The following is a 25,269-nucleotide window of genomic DNA, read 5'->3' on the forward strand; positions in this document are numbered from 1 at the left end:
GTTCAAAACTATAATTTCAATAAATTTTATTTTTAAAATTAAAGATAAAAAATGTGCATAATTAATGAAAATATTGTGATGATAAAATTCAAATTCGCATAATAATAATCCAATTGAATTTAAATTTATAATTTATATTGGGAAAAAAAACATAAAACTAAAAAAGATAGTTATTATTATCAGCTAACTGTATGAATTTGAATTTGAAAGATTTTAAAAATTATTCAAAATTTATTAAAATTTTACTTTTGATGAAATAATATTTTTTTAAAAAAATAAGAAAAAAGTAAATGTTCTCAATTTCAGAATTCCTTGCAAAATTTGGATTTGAATTTTACGAATTTAAAAATTAGATTTAGATTTATCTTTATTATTAAGTCAATATTCTATTATTTCTATAAGTATATGCATGTCATTACTTCTACGTGACTTCTTCGACTCTTTCTCAATCGGAAAGTCTTCTTGCTTTGACCCATAGAGCGTTGTAATCGAGGTTTGTCTGGGCGGGATTCGCCTGAACTGTCTTCGTTTGGACTGGTTGGGCTGAGTTGGCTCGTCACAGTTTCCCCTAATAAAATAAACGTGTTATCAATTCTCTTCACACCTGAAACATTACTCTCTATTCTACAATCTATCCATGCTGCTCTTCCATAACTACCACTGCAACCCGATGTATATTTTTCGAATTAAAGCAAAGTAACAATTGTATTTGTGAAATATAGATATCTTAACATGGCACTATATCTACTAAATATTTGTCAAATAGTAATAATTTTTTTTTTATCTAATATTTAAATTGAAATTGTACACGAATATATTAAATTTTATTCAAATTTTCTTAATAAAATATTTGATAAATAGTTATTTAATTTTTTTTAAATCTAATGTATAGATCTGGATAAAATAATATTTAAAAATTCAAATTATGCACGAGAATATTTATATTATATTTATATTTTATATTGTAAATTGAATTTATTAATTAACGAAATAATTTTAATTTTGTATTATTTGCACTATATATTCTGCTTAAAAGCTGCTTTTAAAAGATTAAAATATTCAGTGAATTTATCGAAAATCATGCTTATATTCAATAAAGGAAGAAAAATAAAAAAAAAAGAGGAAAATTTTTAGAATTGAAAGTTCATCTAATATATCTGTATACATTTATATCCATGTATGTGTTATTTACTATAATTTGAAAAAATAAGCTTGGAAGGACTGTAGAACAGCGAGCATTTAATACGAAGATAAAATATAATAGAAAAGGGATAATATACAGAGCATAGAATAGTGTCGTTTTTAAAATAGTGATTATTTCCAAGTATTTTTATTATCTGAAAATCGTTTGAAAATATTTTGAAATAGAAGTAACACAATAGAAAAGGATTAACATTATATCGATGTGAAATAGTTATAATAATTATAAAATAGTTTTAATATCGATATGATCAAAATAATTTATTATTACAATTTTTTTTGTAATTTCCTCTGTGTTATACATTGATTTTCTTTATATAACAATAAGCTCTTTAAAATCAAAATTAAATATTTTATAAATATTGAGGAGAATAAAAAATAAAAAATAACAAATCAGAAAATTAATAAAAATAATAAAAAAGAATAATATCTTTATATATAAATTATTATTATTATATCCTTTTTAATTAAAATGTCGTATCTTCGAAATTCTTAGAAAAAACACAAACAATTATTCTAATTTTATTTAAGCTAAAGACATATTTTGCTATAGGAGAGTTCTCCATTATATTGATCAATACTTGTTTACACTTTCTCCATTATAACAATTATTTTTGTTAATTCCATATTAACAATTTCTTTTTAATAAATGTAATATGTTATATTTTCTTATATTCATTTGCTAGTTGATACAAATTTATTTGTTAATTAATATTAATTAACTTTTTCCTATAGCAGAATATATTAATATATTGGTATATCTTTGATGAATTTCTAGAAAAACAATTTAAAAATGTCGATTAAGATTTATTTATTATATTATAAGCAATTGAAGTTTGGATTAGATATGAGATAGCTTTATTCTATCTCCAAATTTGAATTGCTTATAACTTAATAAATAAGTCTCAATCGATATTTTTGTATATCAACTTTTGTATTTGTTTTGGTCTTTAAATCTTCTTCAAAAGATTTTTCTTAGTACATTTTAATTAAAAAGATAATATTATATAAATATATTTCAATATTTCACTTCTCTTTCTTAAATTCCATAACATTATTTTTCATAAATATATAATAAATTTAATAATAGTTTTCTATTATTATTATTTCTATTTTAATAATAGTTAATTTTTAATAATAGTTTTCTTTTGTTATTAATAATACATTCATTACGTGTAAATTATTTAATTAAAAAATATAAATTCAATTTATCTTTTTCCTATCGATAATATTAATCCTTTTAAAATAAAAATATTTCTACTTTGTATATATATGTTATCATCAAGATGATAAGTATAATGTAAATATGTTAAAAAAGAAGATGTGTTTTTGACAAGAGATATTATGTAAATGAAAATGAAATGAAATGAAATGTGATAATGATGATAGTAGGAAATAATTAAACATGCTAATAATTATTTATATCACATATTTCAATATTTCAATAATATAGAAAATATAACGAAATACGAAAATAGTATTATTATGCAAGTATTAATAAGTGTTATATTAATAATGATATTTTACTTCTATTATTATATTTACAATGAATGAAATAATGAGATGAATGAAATAAATATATTTAAATCTTCTGTATTTTTAATTTAATTTTATGTTTCAATAAAATATATAAAATTTAGAATTTTAACTAAAAAAAAAATAATTTAAAGCTATTATTTATATTATTTCTACATTGCAGATATATACATGTGCGTATATACAAAATTGATTTATACATGTAACAACATAATTAAAGATATAATTTTGCGAAATATCAATTTCTAAAAATGTTATTGCCAATAGAGTATTATAAGCAAGTATTATATAAGTTGTTTAAATTTTCTCAATTTTCAAAAATTTTAATGCAATATAAATAACATATTCATAAAGAAAATTTTAAATTTAAAAAGCATCGTTATAAGCATCGAAATAAATTATTTAGCGATGATACAAAGCTATTTTTAATATTTAAAACATTATATTTGAAATATTCTTTCAAAATTAAATCAATTTATCCTAAAATCTTATTCAAAATTTCAATAACTCAATTTCATATTTATTTTCAGAATTTTTTCTTTCCATTTAACATTTATTATTCATCATTCATCATTAATTGTCTTCTTGAATACTTTTTAATACCAAATAATTTCTAAATTGTATAGATTTAGTAAAATAATATCTATTCTCTTTGAAAAACAATTCTGTAAAAATATCTCTATAATGTAATATACTATTCTCGTAAATCTAACGTACTATTTTTAAAAATCGAAGATTACCAACGGTCGATCACAACTAAAACTTATTTATTTACAGTAGGGGCTCGAAATTTACCTGATGAGTGCCTAAACTCTACAGAAGAGAGAAAGCGCAGTTTTGGCGCCTTTTGATGAGTTAATATAGGATGAGGCTTTACATGGTTACGTTCATCGCTAGTAGAAGATGGTTGGGATCTATCTGAAACATGCCACATTTAACGTCTAGAATGAAGGGAAAGACGACAAGTGAATCATACCAGGTGACCATGTTATTTGTTATGTCGAAATATCGTTACGATGATATGAATTCTGCTGAATCGTTTCTATTTAATGAAAAATCATCGTGATAGAGGAGATATATCCTGTTTCATTTTTTCGGTACAAATGTTTTGAAAACTACGATGGATTAAAAAAAATACTTTTTTTTTCTTGATAATTTTTTAATCAAACACAAAAATGGATGAGACAGATCATTTTTGACTCATATCTAAATTGTGTATGGTTAGCTAAATGAAAATTAAAGAAAACAAAAATGAAATTTTGATAATATCATCAAAAGAAAAAGCGTAGATACTTATATTTTTATATTTTTAAAGACATTAAAAATATTATAATTATTCCTACAAGAAGTGGATAAAAATTAGTGAATTTTAACAATGAATGAATGGAATTTTTCATGGATAAAAATATAAAATTTATATCTAAAAACTGATTCATAGCATTAAAAAATTATGAAATATTAATCATTAAGTTCACACTTTTATAATTTCATTGGATAATTCTTTCATAGTATATTACAATTATAATTACAAATATAAAATATATTTACACATTATTAAAATTTAAATTTCAGCATAAAAATAAAAATTATTGACAATTTTATCTTTTTAAAAAAAACATATATATCTTCAAAAATTTTATAACTTAGCAAAAGTATTTATTTTTATCCACAGTATTTTCAAAAATATTCCACATCATTGTATCAAAAATACATAAAAATTAATCAGCACAAAGATCTGAAATAAATGATTAAGTATGTATAATGATAATAAATGAGGAAATAGTGTTTTTTTTAACTCTTCACGAGGTTGCTTCGATTATGGAAGACCTCCAAGAAATTGTGTCAAATTCTATCATTAAAAGAAAATTAAAAATTAAAGATATAAGTATAACATATTGATGGAGAAATATGAAAGTAGTGTAGAATATTTAATAAGCACACGTATACGCCCACGCGCACATGAGATATATGCTGTATTTTGTTTTCCGATAAAGAACTGTGTTAAATTGTAGCAAAAGAATCAATTATCAATCAAAGAGATATATGAGTCGAGTAAAAGAAGGAAAGCAGACGAGAAAGTCGAAGCAACTACGTTATAGTGAAGTACAACTATGCAACGATGAACAGGATACCAACTGTTGGACATTACCATTGTCTAAATACTGCTATATGTACATGTATATAGTATATATTTATTACGATTGTGTAGAAAACGTAAGAGAAAATAGCAATAATAATAGAATAATCTAATGAAACATGTACCGTGAAAAGGAGATTTTTCTCGTTTTCAAAATAATTATTTTTATATATTTTCATTTTTCTCGATTGAAATTTCAAGATCAAATTTCAATAGAATTAAGTTCATCATTTGTTTCTTCTTTTTTACAAATTTGTAATGAGTGATGATCGAAATTCATAATTAATTTAATGATAAATGAAAGCAAATTTTTTTTTGAGCACTTGATTAATTTTTTATATTTTTTGATAGATTTTAAATCAATTTATAATCAATATAATTTATCAGTTAATTCAATATAATTTATTATATATTCAAATGAATTTCAAAATTGAAACGAAAATATCACGTGTTCAATCATATTTTATATGGTAATTGTATCATATAATAATATCACATTAATTTTTATTAGCATTCATTAGATCTATATCTGACTATAAATTTTTTATTTTATAAATTTTAAAATAGAATATAATAAATAGAATATAATAAATAAATAATAAGAATACATATACCTAAATATATTAATCTTCAAAAGAGCAATTATTAAATATATGATTCTATTATGAATTTATCAACTTTTACTACATTACTACATTATCGATATTTTAATCAAAATTTTTAATATTTTTTATGTACATCATTAATTTCATATGATATATCAAAATAGATAATAAATTTAATTAATTATTTAAGAAAACTTTACGTTTTTGATTTATTTTTGATTTAAAAATTTGATTTTTTGATTATTTTGACATTTTATATAATTCATATATTTAATGTATGTTTCAAAAAAAAATGTAAAAAAAAAAAAATAATTGTATCTTATCTTATCAGAAAGTAAGATTATATTCTATCAAAAATAGAACAATAATAGAACCAAGCATAAAATTAATTTTAAAAAACTGTATTACATTTATTTTTAAATTATTTCTTTTTCAATAATCTAAATATATTTTATATAATATACACTTTTGGTAAAAAAATATCTTATTCTTTAAACTTAATTTGTTGAATATTTGTTGAGCTTTTTTACAAACAAGAATTATTTACAAGAAAAAATCACATCAAACAGAATATCATAAATTTGAATTTTAAAAATTGATTATCTTCAATTTTGTAGTGTTACAATTTATCATGCAAAAATATAAACCAAATGCACAATAATACAAATGTCTCATTCAACAATTTTATAAAGATTAATGAAAAACATAAAAGAATTTTTATTAATCAAGTGTTCAAAATCAGATCTTCACTTATTATGTATCATTTTTCATTCACATAGTATATACAAGATTTAAACATTACTTTTTTTTAACCCTTCATGTTATCGTCACAAAAAAATCTACAAAAGAAAAAGGGGAATACATAAAATATATACAAAATAGAAAACACACGAAGTATATGCACTCCAATAAATCGTTTTTCCAGAAGATCCATGATATACATAATACATAACAAAGAACAATTTGCACAGCGAACAAATTCAAATTTTTTATTACAAAAGGAAACACGATCAATTTCATTTTTTTATTGTATTTTATAATCGGCAAAACTGTAAAAAATTTTAAAAATTGAAAAGTAAATCATAATCTCCTTTAACGTGCATTTGAATGTACACAAATCGATCGAATCTCTGTTCATGGAAATAAAAAGAAGAATAGCAACAGATGTTTGATAAAAAAAAAAAAGAAAAAAAGATAAAGAAGTAGAAAAAGTGAGTAAATATAATGAAAAATTACGAGATGTGTGGATAAGCGTGAATAAAGGGTACACACCAGCAGGACGTTTATTCATAAATCGTATCAGAATTTACTATTTTAGTATCCGCTTACCTCCATCCCCTAGCTAGCAATGGAAGCAATGCAATGATCAATATAAGACCAAACAGGGATGCCCGGACGAACGATGAATGGAAAATAAAGAAAAAAGAAAAAGTGTGAGCGAAATGGAGATCGAATTTACGCACAGCGAGTGTGAAAAGTATTCGTAGAGTAATTGATTTGAAGGAGAAACATCTTAGAACTTTGTTTATTAATAATTTACAAAAAAAAAAGAATTGATATTCAATATAATTTCAATAAAAGTATCGTAAAATTTATTAACAAAGTTTCGAATGAATAAATAATATGCATATACTTATACATATACATATATTATGTTAATAATCTGTAATATAATTTTAAAAGAAAAAAGGAATTGTAATATTATTTTAATAATTTGCAAAAAAAGATTCACTAATTTTTCTTACTCTTTTGCAATTCATAATTATAAATAGTCTTGTGCATTTTATATTATTTTTTTATAGTACGTGATATTTTAATTTTTTTTTTGTATCTTAAATTACAAAATTATATTTATTAAAATATAATTGTACAAATATTTATTATACATATATTATATATTTTTTGTCACTACCATATATATTATATATATTTGTCAATAACAAATATAAATAGCTCAATTCTTTTTTTTATAATTTCTAAAAAATATAAACATATTATTTATTTGTTAATAACTTTTTTACAATATTTCTGTTGAATTATATTTCTTTTTACACTCCCTGTAAGTATCTATGTAATAATAATAATAAAAATTTCGAAATGAAAATATTGCAGTCACGCAAAAAAAGATGGACAAAAAGAAGAAAAATTAAGAAAACTTGGACGTTTCGTGGCAAGCCTCGCTGTCAGGGAATGAAATGAATACGATATGGTAAATATTCATAATCATTTACAAGAAAATAAAAGGCGTCACAAGAGCTTTGCAAATTTCCTCGCAGTGCCCTATAGACAATGGCTCGATCCAACTGTGGTAGACATCTCTTAAATCGCTTAGAAAAACAGCGAAACATTTATGAGAGGCTTGCAGTCGCACCGTTTAATATATATATTTGAAATTTAGGAATGATTTTTCGAATTCGAAGGAAATGAAATACCTGTTGGTGCTTGTTGTTCTGCTTGCTGCTCAGTGGCGCCATCGCAAGCTTCACGAAGAGTGGAGGAACCTCCGCTTGTGCTCGATCCTGGAACAATTGAAAATCGATATTTAATGTAAATAAGAATAAATAATTGCAGTTGAAATATCTTTTCATTAATTAACGATTCATTTTATCATCAAATTAATATTGAAATTACCAATTTATATTTAAATCTATTACAGAGAAATAATTAATATTAATTAATAATTTAATATGTATATAATAATATAAAAATTAAATATATACAATGATATTTTTGATCCAATAAAAATCATTATTGATTTTGTCAAAAAATATTCATATATTTTTAAATAATTGGAAAAATGAAAAATTTAAAACCACTCACTTTGATAATTTTAATATTAATATTTGAATCTGTGTTTAACCTTAATATCAATCTTATATTTACAGATATTATATATTAGATCATCTTATAATTTTATTAATTTTATTTATCATCAACAAATTAACATTGTACTATCAAAAAAAATATTCGGTATATAGATTAATAATGTGTAATTAAAATAACATACCATGTGCAGTTTGTATACCATTTGGTGGCGCTGACACTTGACTCGGTTGCGTTGTTTTAATAGTACTGCTCGAATTCGACTGATGATTCATATGACTTCTGGATCCAAGATCCCCGGTCAGAAGATCGATTAACGATAATCTCTGTGTTCGAGACTGACCTTCCGTCGCACAATGCATATCTACGACACTCCTCTTTGGTTCTGATTGTGTTTCGTCTAAATATACAACAAAAATAATATGAAATGTACATAGAAGAATACAGAAAATATACATGTCTATTACATTTAAATTGATATTGTTATAATTACTTATCATTATTATATCACAAGATCAATGTATTATAAAACCAATAATATTGCTACTCGATTTACAATACTATTAAATATCATATTGATCATAAAATCATAAAATCATATTAATCCATTTTAAAATATGATAATCTTAAAATCTCGATAGATCTCGAAAAGTAACCTTCAAATTTTTTATTTATCATCACGTATTCACTTTTTAAATAAAGTAATATAAATATATAATTTGTAATATTTTTATAATTATTGATGTACCAACCGAATTTTCGATCTTCTATCTCTTCCTTTAGTTTCCTCAACTCGTGTATAAGATCGGTGAGCAGACTTCCACGCGATTTTGGCACGCTTTTGGTATCCCCATTGATCTTTGTTCGTATAGTAGTTTGCATGTTCCTCTCGTGTTCCGAGATTGGTGCCTGACCGATCTTGTGGACGATGAAAGGTAACATTTGAATGTACAACGCGGTACGATGAGTAACTACGAATTCTATAAAATTCCATAGATACATGGAAGCTTCGTTTCGCTTGTTCAATAAACGCATTGTACGTAAGATTTTTGGCCATTCGGTCTTCAGTTCGGTTTCGAAACATATCGTCATTATCTTCAATGCTGTGAAAAATCGTGTAAAAAAACAATTAATATTATATTACGGTGAAAATATAAAATTATAAAATAAAACTAAGGAAAACTTGAAATATTCCTACAAGCATAAGTATTAAAGTATAATAAATATTAAAAATAATTAATATTCTATTCTTCATTTCTTATTTCATAGATCTGAAATTCTTAAGTAGTGATATATTTAAGTAAATGACACGTAAGTTATTTGTAATATATTATTATATATAATTTCGTCTAAAATTCAATGCAATTTTTAATGTATATGTAATTCTAATTAGATATAAAATTTTTTTTTTACAAAAATTGAAAAATTAATATTATTATTTTATGCATTAGTTATACAATATATACAATAATGACTTCAATATTGTAACTCAATGTTAAAATTAATAATTGGTTAGTTCTAGTTATTATTTTTTTATATTACAATGAAATTATACTCGTTTGAATATTTTTATCAATATTTTTATGAATTGATAGATACATTTGAAATACTAATAAACATTTGTAAATATTTATTCTTATTATATAAGTAAAGATTCATGAATTTTTTCGATATAATTGTTAAAAATAATAATATAATAATATTCAAGAGCTAATTGCTTACCTAAAAAAGCAACTTGATATAAAGTCAATGATGTTTTGGTTAAAGTCTTCGAATCTCTCGCTACAAATGTTAAACTACTCGTTCTCATATCTGTCGTTGTCTTTAAATTTTGTGCAGTTATTGGTACCGTTTTCGTAGTTGGTGGCCATAAAGTGTTTAATACTGCGGTTAATGCAAAATTTATATCGGACTGTCTCAATTTTGGTACATCTAAAAAAAATAATGTTGAATTGATTATTATATTTTTATAATTTAAAATATATTATTTTTCATGTATTGTAAAAGAAAGGAAGTTTTTTTTATAATTTATACAATTTTTCTTTTTAAAGATTTTATTTTTATCGATTATGGATTTAATGTTGAAAAAATATATTTAAAAAAATAATAAAATTTCATATTTCATTCAACTTCTTTATAATGGTATTTGATACATAAACGAATGTATTTTATTTTTTATTATTGAAATGAAAACTTATTCCAAAATAAAACTTATTCCAAAAGAATAGCAATGAAAAAAATTTACGAAATTCAATTATTAAAAATAAATTTTCTAATGTTAATTTTTCTATTCTGCATTTTTGAACAATTTGCCATTTAAAAAATTTTATAGTAAAAAATGGATAATAATTTCTTGATGTCAAATTAAAGAAATAAAACGAATTTAATATATTTATATTAATTAGCATAGTTTAATTTTTGTTACTATTATTACTTTTACTATATATAATCATCAATAATGTCATAATGAATTTTTTTTATAATTTTTTATAATTTTTATAATTTTTTTTATAATTTCCTAAATAACAATCATTCGATTATCAAAAAAATTGTCTGCATATTGTCTATTTAATTTCTCACTAATAAATTACATATGATTCGATTTAATTTCAAAAATTCATAATAAATTTATAATTTTTTGCAACAATCACTAAATTTTTAAATTAATATTATTAAAATAATACTTATTTAAAAATCAATTTTAGAAATAATTACGAAAATATCTCATACAACTTTACCTTTCCTTCCAGTTCCCACACGCAAAAATAAAGGTATCAACAAATTAAGAAGCATATTCTCGATTCGAGTTTGAGTGGCGAACATGGCGTGCAAGTATCCTTCTCCGAGAGAAATGACGTACAGCGCTATCAGTCGGAGCACGGTCGAGCAAAAATGCTGTGGAGGTATTTTGCTCATTAAGGCGGCCGAGGAAGCTGATGTCATATCCTCTGGTGGGGTATCTCCGATGATTAGTGACTATGGATAAATTAAAGCATCCAATTAATCAAAAGTTAAACGCCTAATTATTACTCCACTACTATTATTAACTCTTTAATATCTAAGTTTGCGAGGCATGAATCACTTAATTGTATAACTAGACCTTAATGAAGACGTTGTTTAATTCATTGTAAATTAGAATTTATTTATTAATTGATGATTGAAATATTCGAAAGATTTAAGATTTGATTTGATATTTTATATTTTGGAATATTATGTCTAGATTAAGACTTTTATATACATTGTGTTGTAATTATTCGTAAAATAATTTATGTTTGAAATGTATGAACGGAATTTATGCAAAGTTTAATAATTTCAAATTTTCAATGTTATTTATTAAAAATTTGTTAAAAATTTTAAATCACATATATGTAATTATTTTTTTGTTTCTATGAAAATCAATAACAATAAATTTTGTTAAAAACAATAAATTACAAAAATAAAAAATCTGAAATCAATCAATTTAATTTTATGGATAATTGATTGTTTTAATAATAATATTAATATCATTATAATTTTAACTAATACGAATAACTTTTATAATTTTTATTAGAAAATTAATTAACTAGAAAATTTCAAATATAGCTATTTCTTTATACATATGCATCTTTAGTTTACATATAAAAAATTAAATTTACAATTTTTAGATATAAAATAACATTGAAAGAATTAAAAAATAAATGAAATAATATTAATATTATACCTGGCACGTAGTTAGTAGCGCTTTCAAATATTGAAAATGCGCGATGTAAGGACATTTGACCAACGTTTCGTAAACTCCCTTCAGGAGGTCACTGGCGGCTGTCCAATCGGTATTTCTTCTGATAGAAGCTTTCTTATGTATTTTACTGAAAGTTTTATCCAATCTTCGCAAAATATTCGTCAATGCTGGTTTCATATCGTCGCTTGACCAATCGGTCGAAGGTAAAATATCGTTCATATATCTTCTTAGACCGCGACAACCCATCGTGCTTGCATCATATGGAGATATTTTCAAAAGACTGTGTGCAATGTCCGCTAATCGCTGTTAACGAAGCATGACATTGTAGTTTCATTAAGTTCCATAAAGTTTCTTACTTTACATTATAGCAACAGTGTGTTTCATTCTTCACATAACGTATACTTTAATAAATACTTAAAAAAAAGTTTAGAATATTTATAATGCATAGAATTTTTTAAGAAAATTTCATTTTCAAAATTGAAAATTTATCCATAGTAATAGTTTGGAAAAGAAGAATTTTTAAAATTATATTTTTTATGTATTTTGATCAAAAAATTTCTCAAAATTATTAAAGCAATAATTGAAGTAATCTTTTCAGATCAAGATTTTCTCAAATTTTTTTGAAAAATTCTTTTTTATAAATCAATTATAATAGATTCTTTTTTTTATAACGTTTTCGCAAAAAAAATATAATATATATTAGAAAAATATTATTTAATTAATTAATTTAGAATTCATATATATATATCTCAAGACAAAATTCTCGAAAGTATTTTTCACAATTTTTTTGATATTGATTTAGAAAATAGCTATCCAATATCGAGAACTCTTTAATTTCTGAAGAATTTTTTATTTTCAAATATATTTTAATCCTTAAGAAAATATTGTCGCTAAAAATTTAATTAAAAAAAAAAATTCAAAATTTTTCAAATTAATTTAATCAATAAATTTATAAATTTTCATAACAATCGAAGGAAAATACTTACTATGTGACATTTGGGATCCAGCAATTCGATCGTCTTCCCATCCTGAGACTTTTTATTCAATTCCACCAAACGCATCGAGCATCGAGCCACGAAATCCCCTACCATGTTCAATAAAGTGTCACGCGGTCGACGAAACTCATTTTTATGACAACTTTCGGCATCGTCATTGTCTCGATCGTAGAAGGTTCGAACTCTGGAATGTTCTATGTACTTGGAAGTATGGGTTTCATCCTCGAAGTCGAAGCCAGGGGAATACGGTCCCTTGCCATAATTTCGTTGACTAGAACCTTTGTGCTCCGGACTCGATTTTTGCGGCCCGTTGTAATATCTAATAAAAGATATCGAAACAGAGATAAGATGGAGAAATCTCCTTAATTATAAAATTTATTTAATTACTTTCACAGAGGATTTATTACAAATATATTGAAAAAGATAAGATTCTTAATCAATTGGCTTTTAAAATATTGAAATTTGAGACTAAATTTTTGAAATTTATTTTTATTATAAATGGATATTAAGTGAATGTAAAACTTACTTTGTTAACGCCTCAGAATTATTCACTAAAGTTTTCACAGCCACTGCCAATTGATGTATTATTTCCTTCTCGGTTTTCCCTTCCTTGTTGTAAGTAGGGGATTGTATTTGTTGAACGTAGCAAGGCAGTATCGCTTCCAGAATAATCTGTTGGATTAAGTAAAATGAAGAAATGAAAATTAAAAATTATTTAATCATTCAATTTCTAGTAATGAAATTCAATCGATATGCAGATATGCAAAAAAAAAAAAAAATAGTGATTGATTTGAATTCAAAAATCTTTAGATAGAAATTTTGAAAAATCGATTTTAATAATAAAATTGCACTCTTGGAGTCCAAATATAAGTGAAAATAAATATTTCGATGAGAGAAAAAAAATATATTTTTAATTCAATCTTAAGTAAGAAGGAATTTTATCGATATAAGGATTAAATTTAATTATTTGACGTGATCTTACCAACATTTGTTGACCTCTGACAGAATCGGGCGCGTAAGCTATCACCATTACACACAGAGATATGCAATCTAACACGGTAACCATTTCGTTCTCGTCGTGATAACAAAAATCAATGGCTTTCAAAGGCTTTTCCTCTTTCACCAATTCATCTATGTTCAAAGGATCAGGCGATGGAGTTTCCAGACTCAACAGTAAATTAAATAGGCACGTAGAGGGAACCTTAAAGTAATTAATTATTTTCAAATAAATTCTCTTATATATCATATTATTTCTTTTAAATTTATAAGAAATACAAATGAATTATTAATTCATTTTCACAAAAAAAAAGATTTTCCAATTTAAATGAGTGGACTCCTAATGTTTATGCAAAGATAAGATTTTTATAAAAAAAACTGAATTATATAAAAAAGTAAAGTAAAAACTATTATTATTATATTCTATATTCCCTATATTCTATATTATTATTCTATAATAATATAGAATTATTCTATATTCTATTATCTATATTCTATTTGTTACACCCATTTATACATTCAAAAATAAATAGATAGAGAAAATACCTTGTGCGCCTCTCCATGGATGCTGGTCTCATCCGTGTCCAATATGGTGGAAACGCTGCCGAACATTTGAAGGATAAACGGTTTTCTGTTCATGAGATAGAACTGTTTAACAGCGTACTCGACAGTAGTTGTAACCAATTTGTTGGTCTGATGGGTGGAATATAATTGCAGCAACGTTGGCATAATTAGCAAATAGCCATTCGTGGAAAATATGTTCTTAAAATTGTGGGCAGCGTTTATGTATGTGGCGATCACATAACGCAAAATGCAGGAATCCTCGCTGTGAAGAATCACCGCGCCGTTTAAAACATTTAGAAACAGATGAATGTCCCCTGAATAGGCGAAATTCCCCGCCATCGCTTCGAACATCCTCGCAATCAGCTTCACCCACATAAACTTGTGCATTACGTCCAGGCCAAGAAGCTCCTAGGCAAACGAGATGACGAGATTTCATGGCCTGCATTTGCATTTAAACGTAGGTATCTATCATTTCATTTGTGCAACTACGATACGAGTTAAACGACATCTTTATAAATCTGATAATGCAAATGTAATACAAGTTGTCTCGTGTAATTTTCGTGCCTTAAATATTTTGTTTTGCAACATGCTGGGAAACCATTAAATATACATATATATATATTTTAACTCAATCAAAATTTTTGCTTATAGCAATACTTGATTCGAATCGAATGATATTTTCTTCTTTATTCATATTATATATATATATATATATATATATATATATATATATATATGTATATTAATGCAAATTATAAATTACAATTATTATGCGTGTAACAATTATTTATAATTGTAACTTATAATATGCAATATATATTTTTTACAATACAAGTTGCCTCATGTAAGTTTCATGTCTTAAATATTTTATTTTGCAACAGAATAGCATGCTATAAGGCCATTAAATATATATATATATATTTCTTTATTTTAACTCAATCAAAATTTTTGCTCGTCGCAATATTCGATTCGAATTGATATTTTCTTCTTTATTCATATTATATATATATTTATGCAAATTATAAATTGGAATTGTAACAACTGTGAGTAACAATCGTTAATAAATTTCGATCTAACTCACCCTACCAATTTCGCCACCTTTGTACAAATCCAAATCTGCTTCCAGAGCTCTTCTTGGAAAAGAAGGTAGCTTCATCAATTCCTCGTGAAGGAAAACTACTCTTTGCACCACCATATCGACGTTTTTCAATATAGCCCACGTTAACAAAACCTTGCCAATTTCCACGAACTTGTGGACCAATTCTTGACGTTGCAAAGCGTTGAACGCGTCCTCCGGTTTCATGTGAACTAGTTCGATTTCCGAAAATTGGGATCTACCCTTAAAGAAGTAGTAATCTCGAACGTAGGACGAAGAATTTCGAATTTGATCTGCAAATATAAATTGAAATGATAGAATGTTTTCAATGAAAATTTATCCTTTTTTTCTCACAAATAGTATTTGTGAAATTGATGCTATATGTAATTAAAATTAAAATTGGGAGATCCAGGGGAGAAAAGTGACAGTGCGTGTGTCAGAATTTGATCTGTAAATATAAATAGAATGTTTTCAATGAAAATTTATCCTCTTTTTCTCATAAATAGTATTTGTGAAATTGATACTATATAAATATAATTAAAATTAAAATTGACAGATTCAGAGGAGAAAAGTGATGAATGCATGTGTCAGTGTGATGTCTAGAGGAGCTTGAATGAATGTAAAGTTTCATTCAATTTACTTTTTTCTTCAACTTACATAGTGACTTTCAATTTCAAATTTTAGATTTTAATAATGTTTAAACTGTAGACCAACATCATAATTAAATTATAACAATTTCAGATTTTAGGTATCACTATACATTCTAGTAATTAGATCAAGCTAGTTGTTAAGTTTCTTTTTGTCTACAAATAAAATATTATTTAATAATTCGATTAATAAAATACAAAAAATAATTAATAATTTAGAGAAAAAAAAAGTGCAACTGCACAATTTCTTCACAATTTTTGTCTATCTGTAACAGGACAAGAGAAAAGAAAATTAATATATTTCCAATTATAAGAATTATATACAATACTAAAATTTATACATGTTAAATTTTTTCATGAAAAATGAAATATAAATTATAATTTTTCATAAATTTTTAAAAAATTAAAAATAGTTATAAAATATATATGTAGTAATTAGAAGATGTGATTAGTACAAACGTGTTTTGTAGTCAACAAGGAAGTACTCTTTGTGTTTCGATTCCTCGATGCCAAAAAAGTCCAACGATTCTCGAAGTATCTGGCAAAATTGCGTGTCTTCTTGGACCGGAAACTGGGAAGGAATCCCTCCCGCATCCGGATCTTGAGGACCGTGGACTACGATCCTCTTTGCAGATGGAACGTTCGCGGTTAATAAAATGGAGGCGTCACACTGCTCCTTTCGTAATATTTGTTTCAAATCTTTGAACATGATTCCGTGCACACTGTGCACAACCTGTAAACAACAATACAATTTATAAGAATATTTCAACTTTATTATTATTAATTAAGTATTAATTTAAAAAATTAATATTAAAATATTAATTATTATTAATTAATTATTTAATTATTATCAATTAATCTATTAATTATTATATTGATTTAAATTTTTTAAATCGATTTGCAATTTTCATACGAATTATTATTTAAAGAAAATTAATTATTTAAAGAAATTAATTATTTAAAGAAAAGTGATTTGTTCCGTTAAATATATAAAGAAAAATGTAATAAATGAATTAATTACTAGTTCTGAATAATATTATAAAATGAAAGTATATTTCATTTATTCTTTTTTTTGAACGAATATATATTTTTAAATTACTCATTTCTCCCTTCTAACTTCAATTATTATTTTTTTTAAAGAAGACAACAATTTTTTGTCCAAATTGTACGGATCAACTTCAGCATTATATATATAATTAATATATATATATATAATCAGCATATAATCAGCATTATATATATATATATTATATATATAATGTTTTAAAATTTTACATTCTAAATAATTTTTTTAATCAATTATTTTTTTATTATTTTTATAACAATTTAATAGTTTTATTACACTCTGTGGAATACCAAATATCTACGAATATCTACTAAAATTCTTCATAAGTAGTCAAATAAGCAATCAACGTGTTAAAGTGACAAATTTTTGCTGAATATTTTAATATAGTCGATTTATTACTATGAATTTTTAGATTACTAATTAATAAGAAAGATAAAATAAGAGAAACCAAATTTAAAAATTATATTCGTTCAAATAACAAAATTGACAGAAATGTAGATTATTTCATTATATAATAATCAAAATCCATTTTAATATTCTGCAAAAATATAAAAGATATTTAATAAACAAATAATCGCTTTTCTCTATTATTATACACTATAAAAATTTAGTTTCAATTAAACGATCAAAAAAAAAAATTATATTTCTAATTTAAACTCGATACAAGTTTAATCACCATCCATAATATAGAGAGCGCAGTTCCAATCAACTTCTGTCCTTCCTCGTGCGGGGAACGGGCATAAAACATTACGTATCCGATGATATAATTGTACAGTGCAAAAGCGGCTTGCTGAGGCAATTTTGGCACGAATCGAATTAGATGCCTCAAAATTTTAAACATCAATTCCTGCTTCTCTCTTGTGAGACGTTCCAACACGTAACGCAGGAACAATGCACTGTCCTCTACCAAGCAATTCCAAATCACCTAATAGTAAAAAAAAAAAAGAAAAAAAAAGAACACACTTGCGTTATGTATGTTTTTCTTTTTTTTTTTTTAAATAATTTCTCTTATAATACTATTCCTCTCGAAAATAATTCTGAATATTGTTTACTTGATATGCAACTTCGTAGACAGCGCTTCCATCATCTGAGACAGCGGCATCGTCAAGTAGGTGAATTATTTGTACAATGGCAGAGCATAAGGAAGAAGGGAATAACGAAGGCGCAGATTGGCTATGATGAGACGTGTTTCTTGGAATAGTTTCGCCACCATCTTCGTCTCCAACATTTCCTTTAAGTAGAAAAAAAAAATATATTTAACATTTAAGACATATTTTTATTTTTGCGAATTATTAAATATTTCTGTACACTTAATGTGTAACACATTTAATTATATCCTAACATTCACATATTTTATTTTTTTTATTTCAAAATTAATCTCACTTAAATAGACAAAATTATCTGTTTCTTTATTCTTATTATATTGTTTTTATAAAATTTAAATAAGATCTAAGTAGAAATGGTTTATATTAAGAAGACAGATTCATAAGAGATCTTAACTATTTTGAAAGATAAGAAAATAAAGAAAAAGAGATATATTATCACATAAATAAGTGAACATTCGAATAATTTGTAAATAACTAATTTTTAACTTTGAAACTATATAGTACATTATACAAAGTGTCTCAAAAAATTTTCAAACAATATTTTCTTTTGCAAAAATTTTCGTTAATTAAGAAAAAACATTAGCCAATATTATACGAATGGATATTTTATCAATAAAAATTTATAATATTAAACACATTTTGCTGACATATGTTGCTTGGATTTGTCATAGTGAATGCTCGTAGCCTTCACTACTCGATTGATTGTTTTAATAACAAAAGGAAAATGTTGCTCGAAATTTGAGAAATCTTCGGTTTATCTTCCAATATTTTTGGAATAACTTATACATATTGCGTCACATTATATATATGCTTATTGCGCTCCAATTGAACGAAAAATAAATTCACATCGAATCCGAATGTAAATAATATTTTTCCATGATTTAAATTTTAAAATGAAATGATACATTCAATCGATACTCCCTCATAATAATATCTTGTTATTGCAATGTTTTCGATTTGAAAAATAAAATACATACATTTTCAACAATCAAATATAATATATATACCTTCATCGTGATCATCTCCAACAGGGCTCGGCTCGTATGCTGCCTGTACGGTAATCGGTATGGTAGTGATCAAAAAGTTTTCCCTTTCTTCACGTTTCTTGTCGTCTTGTGCCTGCAAAGCCTTTTTTATGAGTTCAGTTTGTTGCTTCTTACGAGTTTTCGTTGCCGTCACCAGGGACCTCTAAGTAATAGTTGTAGTAAATTTCTACTTAATATCTACTAGAAAAAATGTTTTCTAATAATTCTAACGTATCTTTTTTTTTTTTTTTTATTTTCTCTCTAAAACTTTCAACGCTTATCTCGAGCTTACATGATGCTCCTGGTTAATGGTCACCTCCTCCACCTTCGTTTTCACCTGTGGCATCCAAGGTGGATCCACAACAGGCAACGACTCGATGCCGATTTTCGGCGATGGCAACGTGAACTCTATACCGGGTGGAGGCACTTTGAACGTCAGGTGGGCGCTCTCTTCCATTCGTGGCCAAACTTGGTATCTCAGCTTCCACAACACTTGGAACCTCAGTATGGCGTTTATGCGCACGCTCGTGCTATTGTGACGGAGACCGTGGTGCATCAGCTCGCTGGCCTGATTCGGAGCGCGTACCGCCGCAACTATGAAAAGAGACGCAGCCGAAGCTGCCACCTCTTGGTTCGCCTCGAGCAGAAGTTCCCAAGCGACCGGCAGAACGTCCATGAACAATTCCTCCGTCATCACAACCGCCCCCTTCACCAGGGTAGCGAGCGGCGCGTGAAACACGTCCTTCACTTGGGTCCTTAGGTATTTCAGGATAGCCGAATTCTCCTTGTCTGCCTCCCCTATGCTCGACTTCTTCGACGACTCCTTCCCCTTTTCCGAATCTTGATCGGCCAGGTCTTTAGACGAGTCTCGCTGGGCGAGTTTGCCCGACTGGGAACCCTCCATATTCTTCTCGACCCTGTTAAAAAAGAGGAACGGAACGCCACTTTTCATAGAATAAATACTTTTCTAATTTTTTTTTTATCACGAGGAGTTTGATTGTTATATTTCAATGTAAATACTGTATACTTGTAATCCAAAACTTAGAAATCTTAACGAAATAGAGCCATGCATTTCTGGTAAAATTTTTGAAATAAAACAGATCGTTCGAACGAGAGATTTTAGAAGGAATAATTTGTATTTAATCTCAACGAGATGTTGATACTAATCCAAATTGTATTGGAAAAATGTCTTATATTAAATTTATTCACGAAATTGTAGAGCGAGTCTGTTTTCACGAATTGATCAAGGAAAATAAAAGTTACTTGTACTTCTTCCCTACGCTGTCCTTCCTCCTCACAGGGGATACTTGGGTGCTGGCCTGCTCCGAAACTTTTCGGCTCCGCTTCTCCTTTTTACTCGCCTCCTTCTTATCCGTGTCCAAGTCGAATATCCCTGTCCCGTTCAATATACCAAACTCCTCTCCGTAGATTTTCCTTATGGATTTGATCAATCTGCTGCACGCGCGCATTTGCCGCCTGTGGCAATACGGGTGGCAGAAATTCTGATGGGAGCAGTAAAAGTTGAACGAGTTGGCGAACTGGGCCAACACTTTCATCCATGGGAAATTTTTATTCGTCTCGTCGGTTTCGTTACTGTCGCTCGGGCTCTCGGGTGGTTGGTCGTCGATCAGAATTCCAGGAGACTCTTCCCCGCTAATCTCGCCCCCGAAACCGGGCTCTGACGTGTCGCTTCTGTCCGACAACGAACTCACTTTCCTCTTTGACTGTATCGAATCCGCTCGTTTCACCGTATCTGCATCGTTATTATCGTCGTTTGATTTTTCATTCGTTTCATTAGACACGCAACTTTCGTTTATAAATGAGTAAAGCATTGATTGATTCGATAAGATTGGTAGGGGAATGTTTATAAGAAACGTTTATATAACGATTCGAAATATTTCATTAATATTTAATTATGTTTATTTAATTATGTAGACTGATTTTCGTAATCTCATAATTTATCAAAAAATAGGAGAAAAGTAATTTAAAATTTTGTAAAAGTCAAGAAATTTCCAGGAGATTGAAAGGTATTTATTTTTTCACTTTAAAAATATTATTATTTAAAATTTTCAAATTCTGTAATCTTGAATACACTGAAGGGAAAATTACTGTATTTGTTTGTTATTATGAACGAAAGTGTACGTAGAAGGTGTGGATAAAAAATTGAAAATGTTTTAACGTTGCAATTTTCTTTATAATTGATAATATTCTCGCCTATTAATTTATTTCATGATCATATTGCCATGATTTTTTGAAAGAGCAATGAGTAAATGTCAAATTAAAAATTTTTCCCAGGATCATTGAGACGATAATACACTATAAGTTCTTAAAATATTCATTCATAATATCGATCGAGGCTCATTTATTACAAGTTAGAGCAAAAATTTGCATTAGAAGAAGCAGAACAGAGAGCTGTATCTCTGTCACACTGCCTTTTCATAAAGATATTAATTGTATATCAAATTAGAATATCAAACTTACCGACTGTAGGTATTAATTTCACAATGATAGTCAATCGAGCTATTTAAACAACAATTGTTACAGTTGCAAATTGAAAAAAAAACAACATTTCAACATTTTATCTACACTTCACATTTGCATAAAATTTTTTTTCTTGTCTATTTACATATATTCGTGGAATCCTTTCGAAACTAAAACAAAAGTTAAAAAATTATCATATACGAGAATATCAATTTATTCGTTGAATTATAAGTAATTTAATTGCTTGTAACTCGATCTGAATCGACGTTTCTCGCACCAATTTTTCGTAGTAATCAACCCCATAAGGAAGAATTTCACGAATATTACGATCAAGATTCATATTGAAATAAGTTATTTATATACTCACAAGCCTCGCACTCGGTCTCTTTCCCTTCTTTAGTACCGCGTCGAAGTTTCAAACTCCTTTTCTTAAACGAACCAGTCGCGTTCTCAGCGGTACCACGACGAAGAAGTAGTGGCCGACTTTGCGGTGGTTGCACGCGTTTCGCCTTCTCTTTTTCGGCACTTTGAAAATCTTCCCCTTGAATTGTAACAGTTGATTTACTACTACCTTCTGACTCATTGTCAGGCTCATAAAGGACAAAACTGATCTTGCGTTCCGCTAAAAATATGATTCAGCCTAATTAAATTAAGGGAATCAAACGTGTAACCAAAACGTGTTTTCCTCGATTATCAAATGTTAAAACGATATTTCTCTTCGTATAAAGTCGTATTTATCTCTTATATACATATACATACACATACATACGTATATACATACATATATATATATATATATATAAAACAATTATATTCTCCATTTTGATTCTTGAGTACTTACGAGCCACTTCCCGATCACCTACGATCGATTGAAGGCTCTGGGCCGACGTTTGTGAATGGCCCATCGATGAAAGCGCCATGCTCCATCTTCGATTCGCTTCCCTGCTATACATTCTTTCCCACGGTAGTGGACGTTCCTTCGTAAGCAGTTTATTAAATTTCGGCAACGTTTGATAAGTTTCTCTTAGGAATGCTGTCACCTCCAGAAGTAAAATACACGCGGTAAGGCGTAACGCGATTGGACATTGCGATCCATAGCCGTTTATGCTAGCTAGAAAAGAATAACGATATTTATATCAACTTTTATAATTTTCAGTTTGATAATTTTTCTCCGTCATATCGTTTAAAAGTGTTTTAATAATTTTAATCTTTCGTTCGTCTGACAAATTAATTTCGTTAGAAGTTGAATAATTATTTTGTATTTAAAGTAAAAACGAATACAAACGTGTAAATGTAATTTACACTTGCCCTTTCTGATAACAAAAATAATTGATTATTCACGTGATAAAAATTTTTGAACAATCACCTTCGTCAAGAAAATCTTCCTCCTCGTCCTCTGTGATTAAGTCTCTCTGTTTATTTTCATCAGATACCATTGCTATCACTTGATCAAAGTTTTGCTTGTCTTCCAACAATAATTCTTCCAATCTTGCTCCAATTGCCTATGCAAATACAATTACTACTTCAATAATTTTCTTTTCTCTTCAATCATTAAACAATATTAATTCGAATGGAAGGATTATAAAAATTTTTTTTTACTTTGTTTAAATAATATTCGAAAAATATTTGATTCACTTCTCTCAGTATAAATTCTTAAAGTAGATCAAAGCTTTCTTTTAACGCTCTGTGTTGAATATTTTATAATTATAATATTATTTACTTTGTACTTTATTCGTCTTATACTGTATTTGATAATTATTCGTTTCAGTATTTGATAATTATACCTCTGCCCATTGGTAAAACAATTTTCCAGCTGTACGTTGAAGCATGTGGATTCTCGATATAGATGTACTCCGATTGTTAATTGGGACCGAGGGCCGAAACATAGGCAAGTTCATTTTCATCCAAGTGGGCCATTGCCCCTTGTTACACATGTGAACAAAATGGGCGCACTCTAATAGGAGAGACGCTCGCGCCACCACTGGTGCATAAGGCTATAAATAGAATACATATATGGCGATCTTTTTTAATATATACATATATATATTATTATATATTTATGTCAAAAACTTAGGATCACTCGCAATTTCTCAATATTTTTCCAATGTATTTCTTGGTAAAATTTAAATATCTAGCACGTTGACTGCCATATCATCCATATTCAGACGCTTATTTGACTACTTACGAAAGATATTTGTAGATATTTGGAAGGATATTCCACAGGATGTAATAAAACTATTGAATTCTTATAAAAGTAATACAAAAATGGTTTATTAAAAAAATTGTTTAGAATGTAAAACTAATATATTTGATCTTCAAGGAAGAACATAATCTATAAATGCTGCTGCCATTGATATTGATAAAATTAGAATTCCATATTCTCAAACTTTATTTAATGGTTTATGCATTATATATAAATAGAATTCAAGATTTACGAATATTTTATGGAATATTTTATATTTATTAAAAAGATTAACATTTTATATAAAGTTGAAATTGGTCAGGACAATTTGGACAAAAAATTGTTATCTATTATATAATTTACTAAGACATAACTCTTCTATTTTTGGAACGAATTAGACAGAAATTTTAACAATTCGTTACTCGATTCGAAAGATTCGAAAGATTCAAATTGTTCATATAAAGTGACAAAGTGATAAGGATCTCATGAATTTAGTGATGAAAACAAATAATAATTCTTGCGACTCGCATTAGTAAAATATCGATGGGAGTATCCAGCAGACTATATTTGGCAATCAACTGCTAGAATTTATCTAAAATACTTATACAAGTCACCAATTATCGATTAGCCGATTTAAAGAAAAAATCACCGAAAAAATAAAGAATGTATTTTGACAATTAAATAAAAATAGATAGAGTTAAGAATTAAATTTTAAAGCAGGAAAAAACGATGGTTGATTGGTCGTGAGTTAAGGTAAGATCGATAATTTGAGAATTTTGAGAAATTTTTTCAGAAATCTTCTATCGAGATAAATGTGTTTGAGAAATAAAATATTTTTTACAAGATCTAAGATCGCTGCCATTAGATAGTGATCAGGAACCGAACCCGGTTGGCATGTCTCCAGTAAGAATGAGAATCTTAGCATTCCATCGTAGACGGCATTGCGGGGCACCAGTCTTCTCTCTTTCAATACCACGAACTCTGATTCCCTGGAAGCTTCGCCGAATTCCATCGAATTCCTTCTGCTGAAATCTGTTACCAATTCCAACACTCTTTCATGTTTCTCTGTTGAAAAAAAAAAGAGAATCGTAC

The 25,269-nt window shown here is 26.8% G+C and overlaps 1 protein-coding gene across 7 annotated transcripts in view; it reads right to left on the minus strand.

The window, feature by feature from the left end:
• The window catches only part of LOC122715667 (protein unc-80 homolog), a 49,621-nt gene that overhangs the window by 1,031 nt on the left and 23,321 nt on the right, over positions 1-25,269 (minus strand). For 2 of the 7 annotated variants that reach the window (XM_043938034.1, XM_043938028.1), the window contains 24 exons: positions 25,019-25,209; positions 23,780-23,989; positions 23,362-23,497; positions 22,837-23,106; positions 22,363-22,617; positions 20,778-21,267; positions 19,807-20,431; positions 19,497-19,677; positions 18,436-18,614; positions 18,060-18,308; positions 16,777-17,050; positions 15,656-15,963; positions 14,557-14,982; positions 13,997-14,215; positions 13,541-13,686; positions 13,006-13,333; positions 12,002-12,322; positions 11,040-11,277; positions 10,024-10,233; positions 9,054-9,404; positions 8,486-8,701; positions 7,911-7,997; positions 3,532-3,654; positions 420-568 (listed from right to left, as the gene is read on the minus strand). In XM_043938034.1, the coding sequence (XP_043793969.1) occupies positions 420-568; positions 3,532-3,654; positions 7,911-7,997; positions 8,486-8,701; positions 9,054-9,404; positions 10,024-10,233; positions 11,040-11,277; positions 12,002-12,322; positions 13,006-13,333; positions 13,541-13,686; positions 13,997-14,215; positions 14,557-14,982; positions 15,656-15,963; positions 16,777-17,050; positions 18,060-18,308; positions 18,436-18,614; positions 19,497-19,677; positions 19,807-20,431; positions 20,778-21,267; positions 22,363-22,617; positions 22,837-23,106; positions 23,362-23,497; positions 23,780-23,989; positions 25,019-25,209 (6,182 nt within the window). Of the gene's footprint in view, positions 1-419; positions 569-3,531; positions 3,655-6,807; positions 6,821-7,910; positions 7,998-8,485; positions 8,702-9,053; positions 9,405-10,023; positions 10,234-11,039; positions 11,278-12,001; positions 12,323-13,005; positions 13,334-13,540; positions 13,687-13,996; positions 14,216-14,556; positions 14,983-15,655; positions 15,964-16,776; positions 17,051-18,059; positions 18,309-18,435; positions 18,615-19,496; positions 19,678-19,806; positions 20,432-20,777; positions 21,268-22,362; positions 22,618-22,836; positions 23,107-23,361; positions 23,498-23,779; positions 23,990-25,018; positions 25,243-25,269 lie in introns of all 7 variants that reach the window. The other 5 variants (XM_043938027.1, XM_043938031.1, XM_043938030.1 and 2 more) reach the window with 5 other exon arrangements.

This window comes from Apis laboriosa, unplaced genomic scaffold, assembly GCF_014066325.1.
Source record: "Apis laboriosa isolate Shangri-la unplaced genomic scaffold, ASM1406632v1 scaffold39_cov144, whole genome shotgun sequence".
Taxonomy (NCBI): Eukaryota; Metazoa; Arthropoda; class Insecta; order Hymenoptera; family Apidae; genus Apis; species Apis laboriosa.